General features: G+C 42.0%; 1 protein-coding gene across 1 annotated transcript in view; it reads right to left on the bottom strand.

The window, feature by feature from the left end:
• The window catches only part of LOC115139635 (palmitoyltransferase ZDHHC14-like), a 49,125-nt gene extending 37,095 nt beyond the window's left edge, over positions 1–12,030 (bottom strand). Inside the window, exon 1 of the mRNA XM_029677245.2 lies at positions 10,968–12,030. Within this exon, the coding sequence (XP_029533105.1) occupies positions 10,968–11,212 (245 nt within the window). The 5' untranslated portion in view covers positions 11,213–12,030. The remainder of the gene's footprint in view (positions 1–10,967) is intronic.
• Positions 12,031–19,610: the final 7,580 nt, after the last annotated feature.

Raw genomic sequence — 19,610 nt, 5'->3', positions numbered from 1 at the left:
ATCCCTGTTTAGACATTCGCAGAAGTAGCGACTGCATAACACAATCATCCAAACCGGAAAATATAGGCAACATTAGTCTTAGCGCCAACTGAGGACAGATTGACGTAACACAAGCGGTCCTATTTAGATAACTCTCGGCTGACAGAAACCATAACATGAATTACCTAATAGCAATTACTATTTACAATTCATCACATCACGGGTGAGCTCACTATTGATTGAAATAATTAAAAGTAAAACAATGTCAAAAAATCTGACCATAGCACCGCCTGGAGTTTGATAAACAACATTGGCGCTTGGAATGGGTGCTATGGTCCGATGATATAAAAATAGAGCTCTTTGGCGTCGAGAAACTGTAAAATATGGTGGCGGATCTTTGATGTTATGGGGCTATTTCACTTACACTGGTCAACGGCATGAACTTTACCAAGTAGATCTTCCAGCAAGACAATAACCCCAAGCACACATAAAAATCTACAAACATATCACAGAAAAAAATCAACATTTTGAAATGGCCATCTCAGTCTCCTGACTTGAAACCCATTAAAAACCAGTGGTTTGAATTGAAGAGGGCAGTCCATATTCACATACAAAGGATATCAAGGATCTAGAAAGATTCTGTATGGAGGAAAGGTCTAAGATCCCTCCCATTGTGTTCTCCAGTCTCAAATAATTGTATAAAAATGCTTAGTGTAGAGTATATTGTCTTTTTCAGAACATCAAACTTTGAATTTTAAGAAAATAAAGGTGTACCTTTGATAAGAGGTCAAGGAACCCACCACACTTGTCTGTAGATCTGTAGCTCATATGGACATGAAATATTCATGTATTTTCAGTTAAATGAAAAATGGCAATTCTAATGAGTGTACTATGAAGAAGGGATGTCATTGACCTAACATCAGGTGGTTTTAAATGTACTGCATACGGTGCATTCGGAAAGTATTCAGACCCCACACCTTTTCCACATTTTGTTACGTTACAGCCTTATTCTAAAACTAAATTGTTTCCCCCCTCATCAATCTACACAAAATACCCCATAATGGCAAAGTAAAAACATTTTTTTAGACATTTTTGCTAATAAAAAAACAAACAACTGAAATATCACATTAACATTAGTATTCAGACGCTTTACTCAGTACTTTCTTGAAGCACCTTTAGCAACGATTACAGCCTCGAGTTTTCTTGGGTATGACGCTACAAGGTTGGCGCCGGATTAGATGGCTGTTTGTAACTTATTTTGTACATAATGTTTCTGGATATCAGGACAGCGATTACTCACCTCGTAGTGGACAAAGTTTTTTTTCTTTAACGAGTCGGACGCGAAGGATTTACTTCAGACACCTGACAAGTCACAAATCCCAATCATTCGCATGAGAAAGAGATATAGGGGACGTAAATTAACTATAGATGAGCTACGATCACAAATATCCTACCAACGGGACATTAACCGCTAGCGGAACCCCTCGACAACATTCCGCTGAAAAGGCAGCACGCGAAATTCAAAAATATTTTTTAGAAATATGTAACTTTCACACATTAACAAGTCCAATACAGCAAATGAAAGATAAAGCTCTTTAGGGTAGGGGGCAGCATTCAGAATTTTGGATGAAAAGCATGCCCAAATTACGGCCTGCTACTCGGGCCCAGAAGATATGATATGCATATACCTGGTGGATTTGGATAGAAAACACTCCAAAGTTGCCAAAACTGTTAAAATAGTGTCTGTAAGTATAACAGAACTGATTTAGCAGGCGAAAACCTGAGAAAAATCCATTCAGGAAGTATTTTCTGTTTGTTGGTTTTGTAGTTTTCTATTCAATGCCATTACAGTATCCATTGACTTAGGCCTCCATTTGCAGTTCCTATGCTTTCCACTAGATGTCAACAGTCCTTAGAAATCGTTTCAGGCTTGTATTCTTATAAATGAGGGAGTAAGACCAGTCTGAACGAGTGGACCCTAACGTGTCGCAGAGTTTTTTCAGGCGCATGTGCATTTCTTGTTTACATTTTTATTGACAACGTTATTGTCCGGTTGAAATATTATAGATAATTTAGGCTAAAAAACAACCTGAGGATTGAATATAAACATCGTTTGACATGTTTCTATGAACTTTACGGATACAATTTGGATTTTTTGTCTGATTGTTTTGACTGAGTTTGAGCCTGTGGATTACTGAAGAAAACAGGCTAACAAAACTGAGGTTTTTGGATATAAAGAGACTTCATCGAACAAAAGGAACATTTATTGAGTAAATGAATGTCTTCTGATTGCCACCATATGAAGATAATCAAAGGTAAGGGATTCATTTTTATCTCTATTTCTGAATTTTGTAACGCTTCTGCTTGGCTGGTTACTGTTTGTAATAATTTGTCAACTGGGCTATGTTCTGGGCTAGGTATGTTCTGGGCTAGGTATGCTTTCGCCGAAAAGCATTTTATAAATATGACACTGTGGTTGGTTTAACAAGAAGTTCATCTTTAAACCTATGTAAAATATGTTTTGTTTTCTGAATTTTTATAATGAGCATTTCTGTCATTTGGAGCTCTGCAACCTCACTGGACGTTGGCCAGATGGGACGCTAGCGTCCCACATACCCTAGAGAGGTTAATCTACCCATCGTGTCCGATTTAAAAAATGCTTTACAGCTAAAGCACAACATATGATTATGTTAGATCACCGCCAAGTCGAAAAAACACAGCCATTTTTCCAGCCAAAGATAGGAGTCACAAAAAGCAGAAATATAGATAAAATGAATGACTAAGCTTTGATGATCTTCATCAGATGACACTCATAGGACATCATGTTACACAATACATGTATGTTTTGTTTGATAATGTGCATATTTATATCCAAAAATCTCAGTTTACATTGGCGACTTACATGCAGTAATGTTTTGATTCCAAAACATCCAGTGATTTTGCAGAAATGCTCATAATAAACATTGATAAAAGATACTAGTGTTATTCACAGAATTAAAGATAGACTTCTCCTTAATGCACCGCTGTGTCAGATTTCAAAACAACTTTGAGGAAAAAGCATAATCTGAGAACGGCGCTCAGAACCCAAAACAGCCAGAGGAATATCTGCCATTTTGGAATCAACAAAGTTAGAAACAACACCATAAATATTCACTTACCTTTGATTACCTTCATCAGAATGCACTCCCAGGAATCCCAGTTCGACAATAAATGACTGATTTGTTCCATAAAGTTCCATCATTTATGTCCAAATAGCCACTTGTTGTTAGCATGTTCAGCCCAGTAATCCATCTTCATGAGGCGCAGGCACTTCCTCCAGACAAAAACTTGAAAAGTTATGTTACAGTCCTTTAGAAACATGTCAAACGATGTATGGAATCAATCTGGGAACTTTCAAGGCTGGGAACTTTAATGCAGGGAAACGTAAATCCGTTTTACCTATTTTCTACCACCATGTTAAATGTGCAACCAGAGAAAAAAACAAAAACTCACCTTTACTCCACACACAGAGACACGTACAAAGCTCTCCCTTGCCCTCCATTTGGCAAATCTGACCATAATACTATCCTCCTGATTCCTGCTTTAAAAGCAAAAACCAAAGCAGGAAGCACCTGTGACCCGGTCAATAAAAGATGTAGTCAGATGACAAAGATGCTAAGCTACAGGACTGTTTTGTTAGCACAGACTGGAATATGTTCCCGGGATTCTTCCGATGGCATTGAGGAGTACACCACGTCAGTCACTGGCTTCATCAATAAGTGCATCGATGACATTGTCCTCACAGTGACCGTACGCACATACCACAAACAGAAGCAATGGATTATAGGCAACATCCGCACTGAGCTAAAGGGTAGAGCTGCCGCTTTCACGGAGCGGGACTCTAACCCCAAACACGTATAAGAAATCCCACTATGCCCTCCGAACAATCAAACAGGCAAAGCGTCAATACAGCATTAAGATTGAATCGTAATACACCGGCTCCGACGCTCGTCGGATGTGGCAGGGCTCGCAAACTATTACAGACTACAAAAGGAAGCACAAGCGAGAGCTGCCCAGTGACACGAGCCTACCAAACGAGCTAAATAACTTCTATGCTTGCTTCGAGGCAAGTTACACTGAAGCATGCATGAGGGCATCAACTGTTCCGGACGACTGTGTGATCACGCTCTCTGTAGCCGATGTGAGTAAGACCTTTAAACAGGTCAACATTCACAAGGCTGCAGGGCCAGACGGATTACCAGGACATGTACTCCAAGCGGGCACTGAATTTTGGCCCATTCCTCCTGATAGAGCTGGTGTAACTGAGTCAGGTTTGTAGGCCTCCTTGTTCGCACATGCTTTTTCAGTTCTGCCCACAAATTATCTATAGCATTGAGGTCAGGGCTTTGTGATGGACACTCCAATACCTTGACTTTGTGGTCCTTAAGCCATTTTGCCACACCTTTGGAAGTATGCTTGGGGTCATTGTCCATTTGGAAGACCCATTTGCAACCAAGCTTCAACTTCCTGACGGATGCCTTGAGATGTTGCCTCAATATATTCACATAATTTTCCTCCCTCAATATGCCATATATTTTGTGAAGTGCACCAGTCCTTCCTGCAGCAAAGCACCCCCACAGCATGATGCTGCCACTCCCGTGCTACGCGGTTGGGATGGTGTTCTTCAGCTTGCAAGCCCCCCCCTTTTTCCTCCAAACATAACGATGGTCATTATGGCCAAACAGTCCTATTTGTGTTTCATCAGACCAGAGGACATTTCTCAGGAAAGTACGATCTTTGTCCCCACATACAGTTGCAAACCGTAGTCTGGCTTTTTAGTGGTGGTTTTGGAGCAGTGCCTTCTTCCTTGCTGAGCGGCGTTTCAGGTTATGTCGATATAGGACTCGTTTTACTGTGGATATAGATACTTTTGTACCCGTTTCCTCCAGCATCTTCACAAGGTCCTTTGCTCTTGTTCTGGGATTGATTTGCACTTTTCGGCACCAAAGTACATTCATCTCCAGGAGACAGAACGCGTCTCCTTCCTGAGTGTTATGACGGCTGCATGGTCCCATGGTGTTTATACTTGCATACTATTGTTTGTACAGATGAACGTGGTACCTTCAGGTGTTTGGAAATTGCTCCCAAGGATGAACCAGACATCTGGATGTCTACAATTGGTTTCTGAGGCCTTGGCTGATTTCTTTTGATTTTCCCATGATGTCAAGCAAAGAGGCACTGAGTTTGAAGGTAGGCCTTGAAATACATCCACAGGTACACATCTTCTAAATCTTTTAAAGCCATGACATCATTTTCTGGAGTGTTCCAAGCTGTTTAAAGGTACAGTCAACTTATTGTATGTAAACTTCTGACCCACTGGAATTGTGATACAGTGAATTATAAGTGAAATTATTAGTCTGTAAACAATTGTTAGAAAGATTACTTGTGTCATGCACGAAGTAGATGTCCTAATCGACTTGCCAAAACTATAGTTTGTTAACAAAAAATGTGTGGAGTGGTTGAAAAACTAGTTTTAATGATTCCAACCTAAGTGTATGTAAACTTCCGATTTCAACTGTACATATTAATATATGGATGAACGATGAGCGAGCGGCATAGGAATGATGCAATAGATGGTATAAAATACAGTTTACATATGAGATGAGAAATGCAAGATATGTAAACATTATTAAAGCGGCATTATTAAAGTGACTAGTGATCCATTTATTAAAGTGACTAATGATTTCAAGTCTGTATGTAGGCAAGCAGCCTCTCTGTGTTAGTGATGGCTGTTTAACAGTCTGATGGCCTTGAGATAGAAGCTGTTTTTCAGTCTCTCAGTCCCAGCTTTGATGCGCCTGTACTGACCTCGCCTTCTGGATGGTAGCGGGGTGAACAGGCAGTGGCTCGGGTGGTTGTTGTCCTTGATGATCTTTTTGGCCTTCCTGTGACATCGGGTGGTGTAGGTGTCCTGGAGGGCAGGTAGTTTCCCCCCGGAGATGCGTTGTGCAGACTACACCACCCTCTGGAGAGCCTTGCGGTTGTGGGTCATGCAGTTTCCGTACCAGGTGGTGATACAGACCGACAGGATGCTCTCAATTGTGCAGCTCTAAAAGTTTGTGAGGGTTTTTCTTCAGCCTTCTGTGGTTGAAGAGGCTCTGTTGTGCCTTCTTCACCACGCTGTCTGTGTGGGTGGACCATTTCAGTTTGTCCGTGATGTGTACGTCGAGGAACTTAAAATATTCCTCCTTTTCCACTGCTGTTGATGTGGATAGGGGGGTGCTCCCTCAGCTGTTTCCTGAAGTCCACGATCATCTCCTTTGTTTTGTTGACGTTGAGTGAGAGGTTGTTTTCCTGACACCACACTCCGAGTGCTCAAACCTCCTCCCTGTAGGCTGTCTATTTGTTGTTGGTATTCAAGCCCACTACTGTTGTGTCGTCTGCAAACTTGATGACTGAATTGGAGGCATGCATGGCCACGCAGTCATGGGTGAATAGGGAGTACAGGAGGGGGGTGAGCACACACCCTTGTGGGGCCCCAGTGTTGAGGATCAGCAAAGTGGAGATGTTGTTTCCTACCTTCACCACCTGGGGGCAGCCTGTCAGGAAGTCCAGGACCCAATACACAGGCTGGGGTTGAGACCCAGGGCCTCCAGCTTGATGATGAGCTTGGAGGGTACTATGGTGTTGAATGCTCAGCTGTAGTCAATAAACAGCATTCTTACATAGGTATTCCTCTTGTCCAGATGGGATAGGGCAGTGTGCAGTGTGATGGCGATTGCATCGTCTGTGGACCTATTGGGGTGGTATGCAAATTGAAGTGGGTCTAGGGTGGCAGGTAAGGTGGAGGTGATATGATCATTGACTAGTCTCTCAAAGCACTTCCTGATGACAGAAGTGAGTGCTATGAGGCAATAGTAATTTAGTTTCGTTACTTTTGCCTTCTTGGGTACGGGAACAATGGTGGCCATCATGAAGCATGTGGGGACAGAAGACTGGGATAGGGAAAGATTGAATATGTCCGTAAACACACCAGCCAGCTGGTCTGCGCACGCTCTGAGGACGTGGCATGGGATGCCGGCCCAGCCTTGCGAGGGTTAACACGTTTAAATGTTTTTCTCACGTCGGCCACAGAGAAGGAGAGGGGGGGTCCGCAGTCCTTGGTAGCAGGCTGTGCGGTGGCACTGTATTATCCCCAAAGCGGGCAAAGAAGGTGTTTAGTTTGTCTGGAAGAAAGACGTCGGTCACCACATATGTCTCGTATCTGAGCTGTTGAATTGCCATTCCACTTTGTCCCTATACCGACATTCTTGTTTGATTGCCTTGCGGAGGGAATAACTACACTGTCTGTATTCAGCCATATTCCCAGTCATATTTCCAATGAGCCATATTCCCAGTTCCATTTCCAATGTCCCACTCTGAGCACTCTGGAGCAGGTGTTCATCAAGGATCTCTCTGTACTTTGCTCCGTTCATCTTTGCCTCGATCCTGACTAGTCTCCCAGTCCCTGTCGCTGAAAAACATACCCACAGCATGATACTGCCTCTACCATGCTTCACCGTAGGGATGGTGCCAGATTTCCTCCAGACGTGACGCTTGGCATTCAGTCCAAAGAGTTCAATCTTAGTTTCATCACACAAGAAAATCTTGTTTCTTATGATCTGAGAGTCTTTAGGTGCCTTTTGGCAAACTCCAAGCGGGCTATCATGTGCCTTTTACTGAGGAGTGGCTTCCATCTGGCCACTCTACAATAAAGGCCTGATTGGTGGAGTGCTGCAGAGATGGTTGTCCTTCTGGAAGGTTCTCCCATCTCCAAAGAGGAACTCTGGAGCTCTGTCAGAGTGACCACCGGGTTCTTGGTCACCTCTGTGACCCAGGCCCTCCTCCCCCGATTGCTCAGTTTGGTTGGCCGGCCGGCCGGCTCTAGAGAGAGTCTTGGTGGTTACAAACTTTTTCCATTTAAGAATGATGGAGGCCCCTGTGTTCTTGGGGACCTTCAATGCTGCAGTAATGTTTTGGTACCCTCCCCAGATCTGTGCCTCGACACAATCCTGGCTTGGTTTTTGCTCTGACATACACTGCCAACTGTGGGAACTTATATAGACAGGTGTGTGCCTTTCCTAATTTTGTCCAATCAATTGAATTTACCACTGGTGGACTCCAATCAAGTTGTAGAAACATCTCAAGGATGATCAATGGAAACAGGATGCACCTGTGCTCAATTTTGAGTCTCATAGCAACGGGTCTGAATATGTACAGTACCAGTCAAAAGTTTGGACACACCAACTCATTCCAGGGCTTTTCATTATTTTTACAATTTTATAAATTGTAGAATAATAGGGAATACATCAAAATGATGGAATAACACATACGGAATCATGTAGTAACCAAAAAGGTGTTAAACAAATCAAAACATATTTTATATATCAGATTCTTCAAAGTAACCACCCTTTGCCTTGATGACAGCTTTCTTCTTATTTTCTTCTCTCAACCAGTTTCATGTGGTGGTCACCAGGAATACATTTCAATTAACAGTTGTGCCTTGTTAAAAGTTAATTTGTGTAATTTCTTTCTTTCTTAATGCATTTGAGCCAATCAGTTGTGTTGTGACAATGTAGGGGTGGTATACAGAACATAGCCCTATTTGGTAAAATACCAAGTCCATATTATGGGAAGAACAGCTCAAGTAAGCAAAAATAAATTACAGACCATCATTACTTTAAGACATGAAGGTCAGTCAATCCAGGAAAATTTCAAGAACTTTGAAAGTTTCTTCAAGTTCAGTCGCAAAAAAACATCAAGCGCTATGATGAAACTGGCTCTCATGAAGACCGCCACAGGAAAGGAAGACCAAGAGTTACCTCTGCTTTAGAGGATAAGTTCACTAGAGTTACCAGCTTCAGAAACTGCAGCCCAAAAAATGCTTCAGAGTTCAAGTAACAGACACATCTCAACATCAACTGTTCAGAGGAGACAGCGTGAAAAAGGTCTCCATGGTCGAATTGCTGCTGCAAAAAAACAACACTACTAAAGGACACCAATGAGAAGAAGAGACTTGCTTGGGCCAAGAAACACGAGCAATATACATTATGACCGGTGGAAATTTGTCCTTTGGTCTGATGAATCCAAATTTGAGATTGTTCGTTCCAACCTCCGTGTCTTTGTGAGACACAGAGTAGGTAAACGGATGTTCTCCGCATGTGTGGTTCCCACCGTGAAGCATGGAGGAGGTGTGATGGTGTGGGGGTGCTTTGCTGGTGACACTGTCTGTGATTAATTTATAACTCAAGGCACACTGAACCAGCATGTCTACCACAGCATTCTGCAGCAATACGCCATCCAATCTGGTTTGCGCTTAGTGGTACTATCATTTGTTTTTCAACAGGACAATGACCCAACACACCTCCAGGCTGTGTAAGGGCTATTTTACCAAGAAGGAGAGTGATGGAGTGCTGCATCAGATGACATGACCTCCACAATCACCCGACCTCAATCCAATTGAGATGGTTTGGGATGAGTTGGACTGCAGGGTGAAGGAAAAGCAGCCAACAAGTGCTCAACATATGTGGGAACTCCCTCAAGACTGTTGGAAAAGCATTCCAGGTGAATCTGGTTGAGAGAATGCCAAGTGTGCAAAGCTGTCATCAAGGCAAAGGGCGGCTACTTTGAAGAATCTAAAATCTTAAATATATTTTGATTTGTTTAACACTTTTTTGGTTACTACATGATTCCATGTGTTATTTCATAGTTTTGATGTTTTCACTATTATTCTACAATGTAGAAAATAGTAAAAATAAAGAAAATTAGTAGGTGGGTCCAAACTTTTCACTGGTACTGTATGTAAATAAGGTATTTCTGTTTTTACCTTTAATACATTTGAAAAAAATCTAAAAACCTGTTTTTGTTTTGTCATTATGGAGTATAGTTTGTAGATTGCTGCAGATTTTTATTTTATTTGATCCATTTTAGAATAAGGCTGTAACATAAGAAAATGTGGAAAAGGTCAATGGGTCTGAATACTTTCCGAAGGCACTGTATGTCATTTGGACTGGAAGCTATTGAAAATTAGATCTGTATGGGGCGGCAGGGTAGCCTAGTGGTTAGAGCGTTGGACTAGTAACCGGAAGGTTGCAAGTTCAAATCCCCGAGCTGACAAGGTACAAATCTGTCGTTCTGCCCCTGAACAGGCAGTTAACCCACTAGGCCGTCATTGAAAATAAGAATTTGTTCTTAAACGACTTGCCTAGTTAAAGGTTAAAATAAATAATAATAATAAATAATTAATAACCACAGTTGTACTAGGCAAACATTTTTGGAAAATAAATTGTGAGGTGTACCTTTGATAAGACATCAAGGAACCCAACATACTTGTCTGTATATCTGTAACTCATATTACTACAGTGAGCTATTGAAAATATCAGGAATCGTTCAGTTGAAAATCAGGGTGGTGAACTGGAATTATAATGAATGTAGCATGGATGGGGGGGGGTCAGTGACCTCACATTATGTGACTTTACATCTGCATTTCACCTGGTATCTAGATAGATAGATAGAATATAGCACCCTTGGTAGTTAGAGGTAACTAATAAACATTTTGGGCCGACTCGAGGTACTACGCAATGTGTTGATGTTGATATAGGGCTAACCCTCTTGAATGGGAATGCAACCGATATTGCACTTTTACGATGGCCCCTAAAGCACCTGAGCGCCAGAAATTGCATATCGCCTCATTTTCGGCTCTGTTAATGTAAGAGTTCGACCATCCGTAAAAATAAATGGTGTACCTTGCTCTCTACCATCATCCGATTCTAGTTATATAATTATCATCATCCTAGGACCTTGCGTCTGAGAGCTATTGACGAATGAACTCCGAATATAATATAATATCTTAAAAACAAATTGACTGCGGTTACATAGCCCACCCCTTGCTCACAAATGTGCTCAGTGCATCACCAGTGAATTACGTTAAGGTCTTGCATGAGCAACTGTAGTGTGTAATTTAAACTTACTCGAACGCGAAGAAAAGCCCGCTGGTGACCATGATCAGGACTAGGGTTAGGTAGAAGACCCCGGTCTGCCTCGCCATCATGACCCTTCCATTACAGTAGAATCTATTTCGACCGGGAAAGACCTGCCACTTCCTTCGGGGAATCTTCTTCTTTTTGTGCCCTAAAGTCTCCATAGGTAACGAGTTGCGCGTGCAAATCTGATTATACTGGCATTCCCGCACGGGCTCATCAAGTCCGAGATACATCTGTAAACAGTGCACCTTTTACAACAATACAAAGAATCAAGGGGCAGCTGATAAATGGGGGGTAAAGATGTGCTCCGTGCTTGTTCCAGAGATACTCCTTTGCCACAGAGGTGATGCAATGCTGTCAGAGCAAGAAAAGTTCCGTTACTGAACAATACATTTCCACTACTCAGGTTAGTGGGATAAGAAGAATAAACATCCTGATGATCGTTTATTCAAATAATAAAAACATAGCCTACTTTTTAAATTACGTTTCCTCTTCGGCCTTGCATCCTCCTGAATTTGATCAGATATGCCACTTTGTCTGAGAAAAGAAACATCATTGCCTCAATTGTTTGAATAATACTTCCATTGCGTTAAAAAAAAAACTAACTGCCAGTAGCCAACCTAGGCGACCGATGTTACTGTCAAGTGGCCAGATTTATGTAAACACAATGAAAATCAAAAATCTGGAGAGGAAGCGAGAAGAAACCCAGTCATAAATACGTCCTTTGAGTGTCCTTAAAAATAGAAGAATGCTTTTCACATGCTTTTAGCCACTCAAAGTGTAGAAAATGCAATTCTCCAACGAGAATATTCGACAAATAAAATACGAGGATTTTACTGCAGAATAGCGCCGATTAGATTTCCTAGAAGTGGTGGCACGGCTTTTCTTGCAAGCCGCCAGCGCAATAACGTCGTGCCCTTGCTCTCGAGAACCCAAGGCATTAAACAAGGCATTATGCAAATCACAAAGGTTCTCAGCTATAAACACCCTTTACTGATGGGACCATGTAAACTACAATCCCGAAGCTCTGTTTCAACATTTAGAAACATCAATAATCCAACCTGGACTCAGCTGGTAGAGGTAACATAGTACACGTTAATAGTTGTCGCTGGTAGAGGTAACATAGTTGTTAAAATAATGGGCATAATGCCAACCCAGAGATGGCGCTAGTGGGGCACCTATCTAGGATATATAAACAGGTGCATTATGAGTATCTGATTAGGATGTGTGACCTGTAATTTATAATACCTGATTAAAGGATTATGCTAGCATTTTTACCACACTCTGACATGAGTTATTCCCATATACATAATAACATGGTGTTAGAAGTGGTATGAATATGGAAAATAGGATACGGTATGTGGACAATGTAATCACTGTCGAATAAACGCAAGTGGCACAGCTGAGCGAGGACAAAGAGCCTGCAATGTCTCTCAGTCAAATTGTTTTTCTGTGATCAGTGGGAAAATTATGAAATCACTACGGGCTTAGATAACATTTTAAAAAGACCTGATTAAAAAAGACCTGCATGTGCGAGTGGCAACACTGCTTAAGAGAGTGCCATATGCTTCAAAGAATATCCTTGACGTTTTACAAAGACATTTTGAACCCAGTCGTAATGTGATTTATGAAAGATTTATTTTTAACACGTGAACAAACTCAAGCAGAGACGTCTGGTAAAATATGTTGTGAGGCTGCGTCAATTGTCTGATTCATGTTATTTAGAATCAATGAGACACAATGATCAGAGACAGACTTGTGATTGGGTGTAAAGATAACAGAGTAAGAGCAAGTATGCTGTGCGAACCACAACTTACGCTGTCTAAAGCCATAGATATATGCAAAGCAAGCGAACAGATGCAGATCCAATTAAAAAAGATCAACACTGTCCCTGAACAGGCAGAATCTGTAAATTATGCCACTCAGAACAAATACAGAGACCATGTTGATAAATGGAAACATTCATCGGACAGTGATGCAAGATGGAAAAATACTAAAGATGGTGCATGTACTGTGGATCAACACACGCAAGAGCCAAATGCCCAGCACATGGGGTTGTATGCAAATTCTGTGGAACATTTTTTAAAAATCCTAAAGTGTGCAGATAAAGGCAAAGTTAAACTCAGGTTTACAAGTATTTATTTTATTTATTTATTTTATTTTACCCTTATTTAACCAGGTAGGCAAGTTGAGAACAAGTTCTCAATCTCTGTTTCAGAGATTTTTGTAGTTCGTTCCAGTCATTGGCAGCAGAGAACTGGAAGGAGAGGCGGCCAAAGAAAGAATTGGTTTTGGGGGTGACTAGAGAGATATACCTGCTGGAGCGTGTGCTACAGGTGGGAGATGCTATGGTGACCAGCGAGCTGAGATAAGGGGGGACTTTACCTAGCAGGGTCTTGTAGATGACATGGAGCCAGTGGGTTTGGCGACGAGTATGAAGCGAGGGCCAGCCAACGAGAGCGTACAGGTCGCAATGGTGGGTAGTATATGGGGCTTTGGTGACAAAACGGATTGCACTGTGATAGACTGCATCCAATTTGTTGAGTAGGGTATTGGTGGCTATTTTGTAAATGACATCGCCAAAGTCGAGGATTGGTAGGATGGTCAGTTTTACAAGGGTATGTTTGGCAGCATGAGTGAAGGATGCTTTGTTGCGAAATAGGAAGCCAATTCTAGATTTAACTTTGGATTGGAGATGTTTGATATGGGTCTGGAAGGAGAGTTTACAGTCTAACCAGACACCTAAGTATTTGTAGTTGTCCACGTATTCTAAGTCAGAGCCGTCCAGAGTAGTGATGTTGGACAGGCGGGTAGGTGCAGGTAGCGATCGGTTGAAGAGCATGCATTTAGTTTTACTTGTATTTAAGAGCAATTGGAGGCCACGGAAGGAGAGTTGTATGGCATTGAAGCTTGCCTGGAGGGTTGTTAACACAGTGTCCAAAGAAGGGCCGGAAGTATACAGAATGGTGTCGTCTGCGTAGAGGTGGATCAGAGACTCACCAGCAGCAAGAGCGACCTCATTGATGTATACAGAGAAGAGAGTCGGTCCAAGAATTGAACCCTGTGGCACCCCCATAGAGACTGCCAGAGGTCCGGACAGCAGACCCTCCGATTTGACACACTGAACTCTATCAGAGAAGTAGTTGGTGAACCGGGCGAGGCAATCATTTGAGAAACCAAGGCTGTCGAGTCTGCCGATGAGGATGTGGTGATTGACAGAGTCAAAAGCCTTGGCCAGATCAATGAATACGGCTGCACAGTAATGTTTCTTATCGATGGCGGTTAAGATATCGTTTAGGACCTTGAGCGTGGCTGAAGTGCACCCATGACCAGGTCTGAAACCAGATTGCATAGCAGAGAAGGTATGGTGAGTATTACATATATGGGACATATTTTGACAGATTAAGGCCTGAAGCCAGACCCCAAGAAGGTGGAGGCAGTACAGCAAATGCCGCCACCTACAGACGCAAAAGCATTGCAGCGACTGCTTGGTTTTGTAAATTACTTAGCCAAATTCTTACCTCCTATGTCTGACGTATGTGAGCCATTGGGTTGGCTGACCAATAAAGTATGTGCTGTGGGCATGGCTTCCTCAACGTGATGCATTGGAGCAAATCAAGAAATTGGTAAGCAACCAACCAAGACTGAGGTACTATGACCTCTCTGAAGAAGTGACCCTACAATGTGATGCAAGCGACAAAGGCCTAGGGGCAGCGCTCCTGCAGAAGGGGCAGCCCATTGCATTTGCTTCAAGGACATTGAGATCCACAGAGCAAGGATATTCCCAAATTGAAAAGGAGTACCTAGCCATAGTGTTTGCCTGTGACTGTTTTGATCAATACCTTCATGGCGGGGACTTTATCACGGTGCACACTGATCACAAGCCGCTTGACATTATCTTCAAAAATCCTCTTCTGGCCTCCCGGGTGGCGCAGTGGTTAAGGGCGCTGTACTGCCGCGCCAGCTGTGCTACCAGAGACTCTGGGTTCGCGCCCAGGCTCTGTCGTAACCGGACGCGACCGGGAGGTCTGTGGGGCGACGCGCAATTGGCCTAGCGTCGTCCGGGTTAGGGAGGGGTTAGCCGGTAGGGATATCCTTGTCTCATCGCGCACCAGCGACTCCTGTGGCGGGCCGGGCGCAGTGCGTGCTAACCAAGGTTGCCAGGTACACAGTGTTTCCTCCATCACATTGGTGCGGCTGGCTTCCGGGTTGGAAGCAGTGCGGCTTGGTTGGGTTGTGTATCGGAGGACGCATGACTTTCAACCTTCATCTCTCCCAAGCCCCTACGGGAGTTGTAGCGATGAGACAAGATAGTAGCTACTAAACAATTGGACACCACGAAATTGGGGAGAAAAAAACGGGGTAAAAAAAACATGAAAAAAAATCCTCTTCCGTCTGTCCCGAAGCGACTTCAAAGGTTGATGCTAAAGCTTCAGCGTTATCAGGACATCACAAGGCTGCTTCCTACTGTTCTACGACAGATGCCAGGCGTCCACATGGACACTGTCGTAGTCCATGTGGGGTCAAACGACATCAGGAGGGCTAGTTCGGAACATTTGAACATTGATTTTAAAGAACTGATGTTAGCATTAAGACTCCAAAAAATGGGCAATCAGTTCAGGTCCATTACCACCGTTGGGCCGCATGTGTGAAAGATTCAGCAGACTGCTGGCATTACACATCTGGCTAAAATATTACTGTAGCTCTGCTGGAGTCACTTTTATTGATAACTTTGACACCTTCTGGAAACAGAAGATACTCTGCAGGAATGACGGAGTCCATCCAAATCATCATGGCTCCTGGACTCTGTCCACGAATTTCAAGGCTGCTTTGAAACAATGACTTTTCAATGATCCTAGACCAACTCAGTTAATCCCTACAATTGTGACAATGAGTTGTCATAATGCTGCATCTAATGTACATGATCCTAGAGGCATTGGCAAACACAATGTAGGTAACTTAATTTATGTGACCCTAATTGCACCGAATACCTCTGTTTATCCTACAGCTATTGTATGCAGTAATCATGAACCTATGAACCAGTTACACTGTTAGCACTGAGGTGGTGTGCCCTAGTAGGAAGACCACTTAGTGCAGGGTGAGCTGCACAATCAGCTCCAATATAAATAATATGAGCAAGTCTACTTCTGATGAGCTTCCGAGTAAAGCATTAAAAACAATCAAGCAAACCATAAAAGTGCTTAAAATAGCTCATATTAACATATGCACCCTGAGAAACAAGGTCCACGAAGTCAATAACTTGCTTGTAACAGATGACATTCATATTCTGACTATCTCTGAAACTCACTTAGATAATACCTTTGATACAGTGGTAGCAATACATGGTTATAACGACTATCGAAAAGACAGAAATGCCAACGGGGGCGGTGTTGCGGTCTATATTCAGAACCACATTCCTGTAAAGCTTTGAGAAGATCTAATATTAAATACTGTTGAAGTAATATGGCTACAGGTTCATCTGCCTCACCTAAAGCCCGTTCTTGTGGGAAGCTGCTATAGAGTATCTGGATAATGTGTGAAATGCTTGATAATGTATGTGATATAAACAGATAAGTATATTTTCTAGGTGATTTTAAATATTGATTGGCTTTCATCTAGCTGCCCACTCAGGAAAAAAACTTCAAACTGTAACCAGTGATGGCAACCTGGTTCAGGTTGTCAGTCAACCTACCAGGATAGTTACAAAGAGCACATGAATTAAATCCTTAACATGTATTGATCACATCTTTACTAATGCTGCAGAAATGTCCTTTAAAGCTTTATCCAAATCCATAGGATGTAGTGATCATAATATAATACAATACAATATCTAGAAAAACCAAGGTTCCAAAGGCTGGGCCTAATATAGTGTATAAGAGGTCATACAATAAGTTTTGTAGTGAATCATATGTTGTTGATGTAAAGAATATTTGCTGGACTGTGGTGTATAATGAGGAGAAACCAGACGCTGCACTTGACACATTTATGAAATTGCTTATTCCAGTTACTAATAAGCACGCACCCATTAAGAAAATTACTGTAAAAACTGTTAAATCCCCCTGGATTGATGAGGAATTGAAAAATTGTGTGGTTGAGAGGGATGAGGCAAAAGGTATGGCAAATAAGTCTGGCAGCCCTACTGATTGGCAAACGTTCTGCAAATTAAGAAATCATGTTACTAAACTAAATAAACTATAATATGAAATAAAGATAAATTATATAAAGAATTATAGTAAAAGGTTTTGGGGCACCTTAAATTACATTCATTGAATCAGATGGCTCATTCATCAAAGCCAACTGATATTGCCAACTACTTTAATGACTTTTTCATTGGCAAGATAAGCAAACTTAGGGATGACATGCCAGCAACAAACGCTGACACTACACATCCAAGTATATCGGACCAAATTATGAAAGACGGTAATTGTACTTTTGAATTATTTTGAATTAAAGTCAGTGTGGACGAGGTGAAAAAAGTATTGTTGTCTATCAACAATGACAAGCCACCGGGGTCTGACAATCTGGATGGACAATTACTGAGGATAATAGCAGATGATATTACCACTCCTTTTTGCCACATCTTCAATTTAAGCCTACTAGAAAGTGTGTGCCCTCAGGCCTGGACGAAAGCTAAAGTAATTCCGCTACACAAGAATAGTAAAGCCCCCTTTACTGGCTCAAATAGTCAACCAATCAGCCTCTTACCAACCCTTAATAAACTTCTGGAAAAAAATGTGTTTGACCAGATACAATACTATTTCACAGTAAACAAATTGACAACAGACTTTCAGCACGCTTATAGGGAAGGACACTCAACAAGCACAGTACTACACAAATGACTGATGGCTGGCTGAGAGAAATTGATACAATTATTGTGGGGGCTGTCTTGTTAGACTTCAGTGCAGCTTTCTTCAGTGCAGCTTTTGACATTATCGATCATAGTCTGCTGCTGGAAAAACATATGTGTTATGGCTTTACACCCCTTGCTATAATGTGGATAAAGAGTTACTTGTCTAACAGAACACAGAGGGTGTTCTTCAATGGAAGCCTCTGAAACATAATCCAGGTAGAATCAGGAATTCCCCAGGGTAGTTGTTTAGGCCCCTTTCTTTTTTCAATCTTTACTAACGACATGCCACTGACTATGAGTAAAGCCAGAGTGTCTATGTATGCGGATGACTCAACACTATACAGCTAACACAGTGACTGAAATGACTGCAACACTTAACAAAGAGTTGCAATTAGTTTCAAGTAATACGTTAGCCCAAAATATTTCCCAAACTAAAAGCATTGTATTTGGAACAAATCATTCACTAAACCTCAACTAAATCTTGTAATAAATAACGTGGACATTGAGCAATTTGAGATGACTAAACTGCTTGGAGTAACCCTGGATTGTAAACTTTCATGGTCAAAGCATATTGATACAACAGTAGCTAAGATTGGGAGAAATCTGTCCATAATAAAGTGCTACTCTGCCTTCTTAACAACACTATCAACAAGGAAGGTCCTACAGGCCCTAGTTTTGTCGCACCTTGACAACTGTTCAGTCGTGTGGTCAGGTGACATAAAAAAAGGACTTTGCAATTGGCTCAGAACATGGCAGCATGGCTGGCCCTTGGATGTACACAGAGCGCTAATATTAATAATATGCATGTCAATCTCTCCTGGCTCTCCCGGCTCAAAGTGGGCCTGAGGGTGTGTTGTAAAATCTGTGAATGTATTGTAATGTTTTTAAAAATGGTATAAACTGCCTTAATTTTTCTGGAACCCTCGAAGAGTGCTAATTGGGATCCATAATAAATACAACTACAAACTACAGGTAGTATACGAGAAAGGAGTAGAGCTTCACATTGCAGATTTCTTGTCTAGAGCAGCACTACCAACAGCTAGTTACCCGCAATATCGGACAAATGAGACAGTATATGCTCTACAGGCTGAGGTTGAAGATGTGAACTATGCTACTGATCAAAACATCTCCCCACAGACAAAGGATGCTATCAAAGCTCATTCAGCAGAGGACAAGACTTCTCAAATGCTTCAGTCTTTTATCCTAATGGGCTGGCCAGATACAAGAAAGAGTACACCCATCCTGGCGAAGGACTACTGGACATACAGAGACTAATTCACAATGCAGGAAGAGGTTGTCTACAAAGGTGACAGGGTGGTAGTGCCAGACACTCTACACCCAAGGATTCTCTCTCATACCCATGCAGAGCACTCAGGGGTCGAAGCAAGTATCAGCAAAGCCAGAGACTCAGTATTCCGGCCCAACATGACCCAAGAAATTAAAAATGTTGTGGCTGTGTGCAGCATATGTAATGCTAATCTACCTAAGCATCAAAAGGAAACGCTGCACCCACATGACGTACCAGCACGTGCTTGGTCTAAAGTGGGAATGGATTTGTTCACAGTAAAGAACGTTCCTTTTCTGATTATAGTGGATTAATATTTAGATTTTTGGGAGGTGGAAAAATTGATTGACACATCAGCAACAGACTAACATGGAATCAAGCACATCAAGACAGTTGTGAAGAGTGCACGACAAAACCTATTCCCCCTCAGGAGACTGAAAAGATTTGGTTCAGATCCTCAAAAGGTTTTACAGCTGCACCATCGAGAGCATCCTGA

Source organism: Oncorhynchus nerka, linkage group LG13 (genome assembly GCF_034236695.1).
Source record: "Oncorhynchus nerka isolate Pitt River linkage group LG13, Oner_Uvic_2.0, whole genome shotgun sequence".
NCBI classification, from domain to species: Eukaryota; Metazoa; Chordata; class Actinopteri; order Salmoniformes; family Salmonidae; genus Oncorhynchus; species Oncorhynchus nerka.
This window is presented reverse-complemented; position numbering and strand designations above follow the sequence as displayed.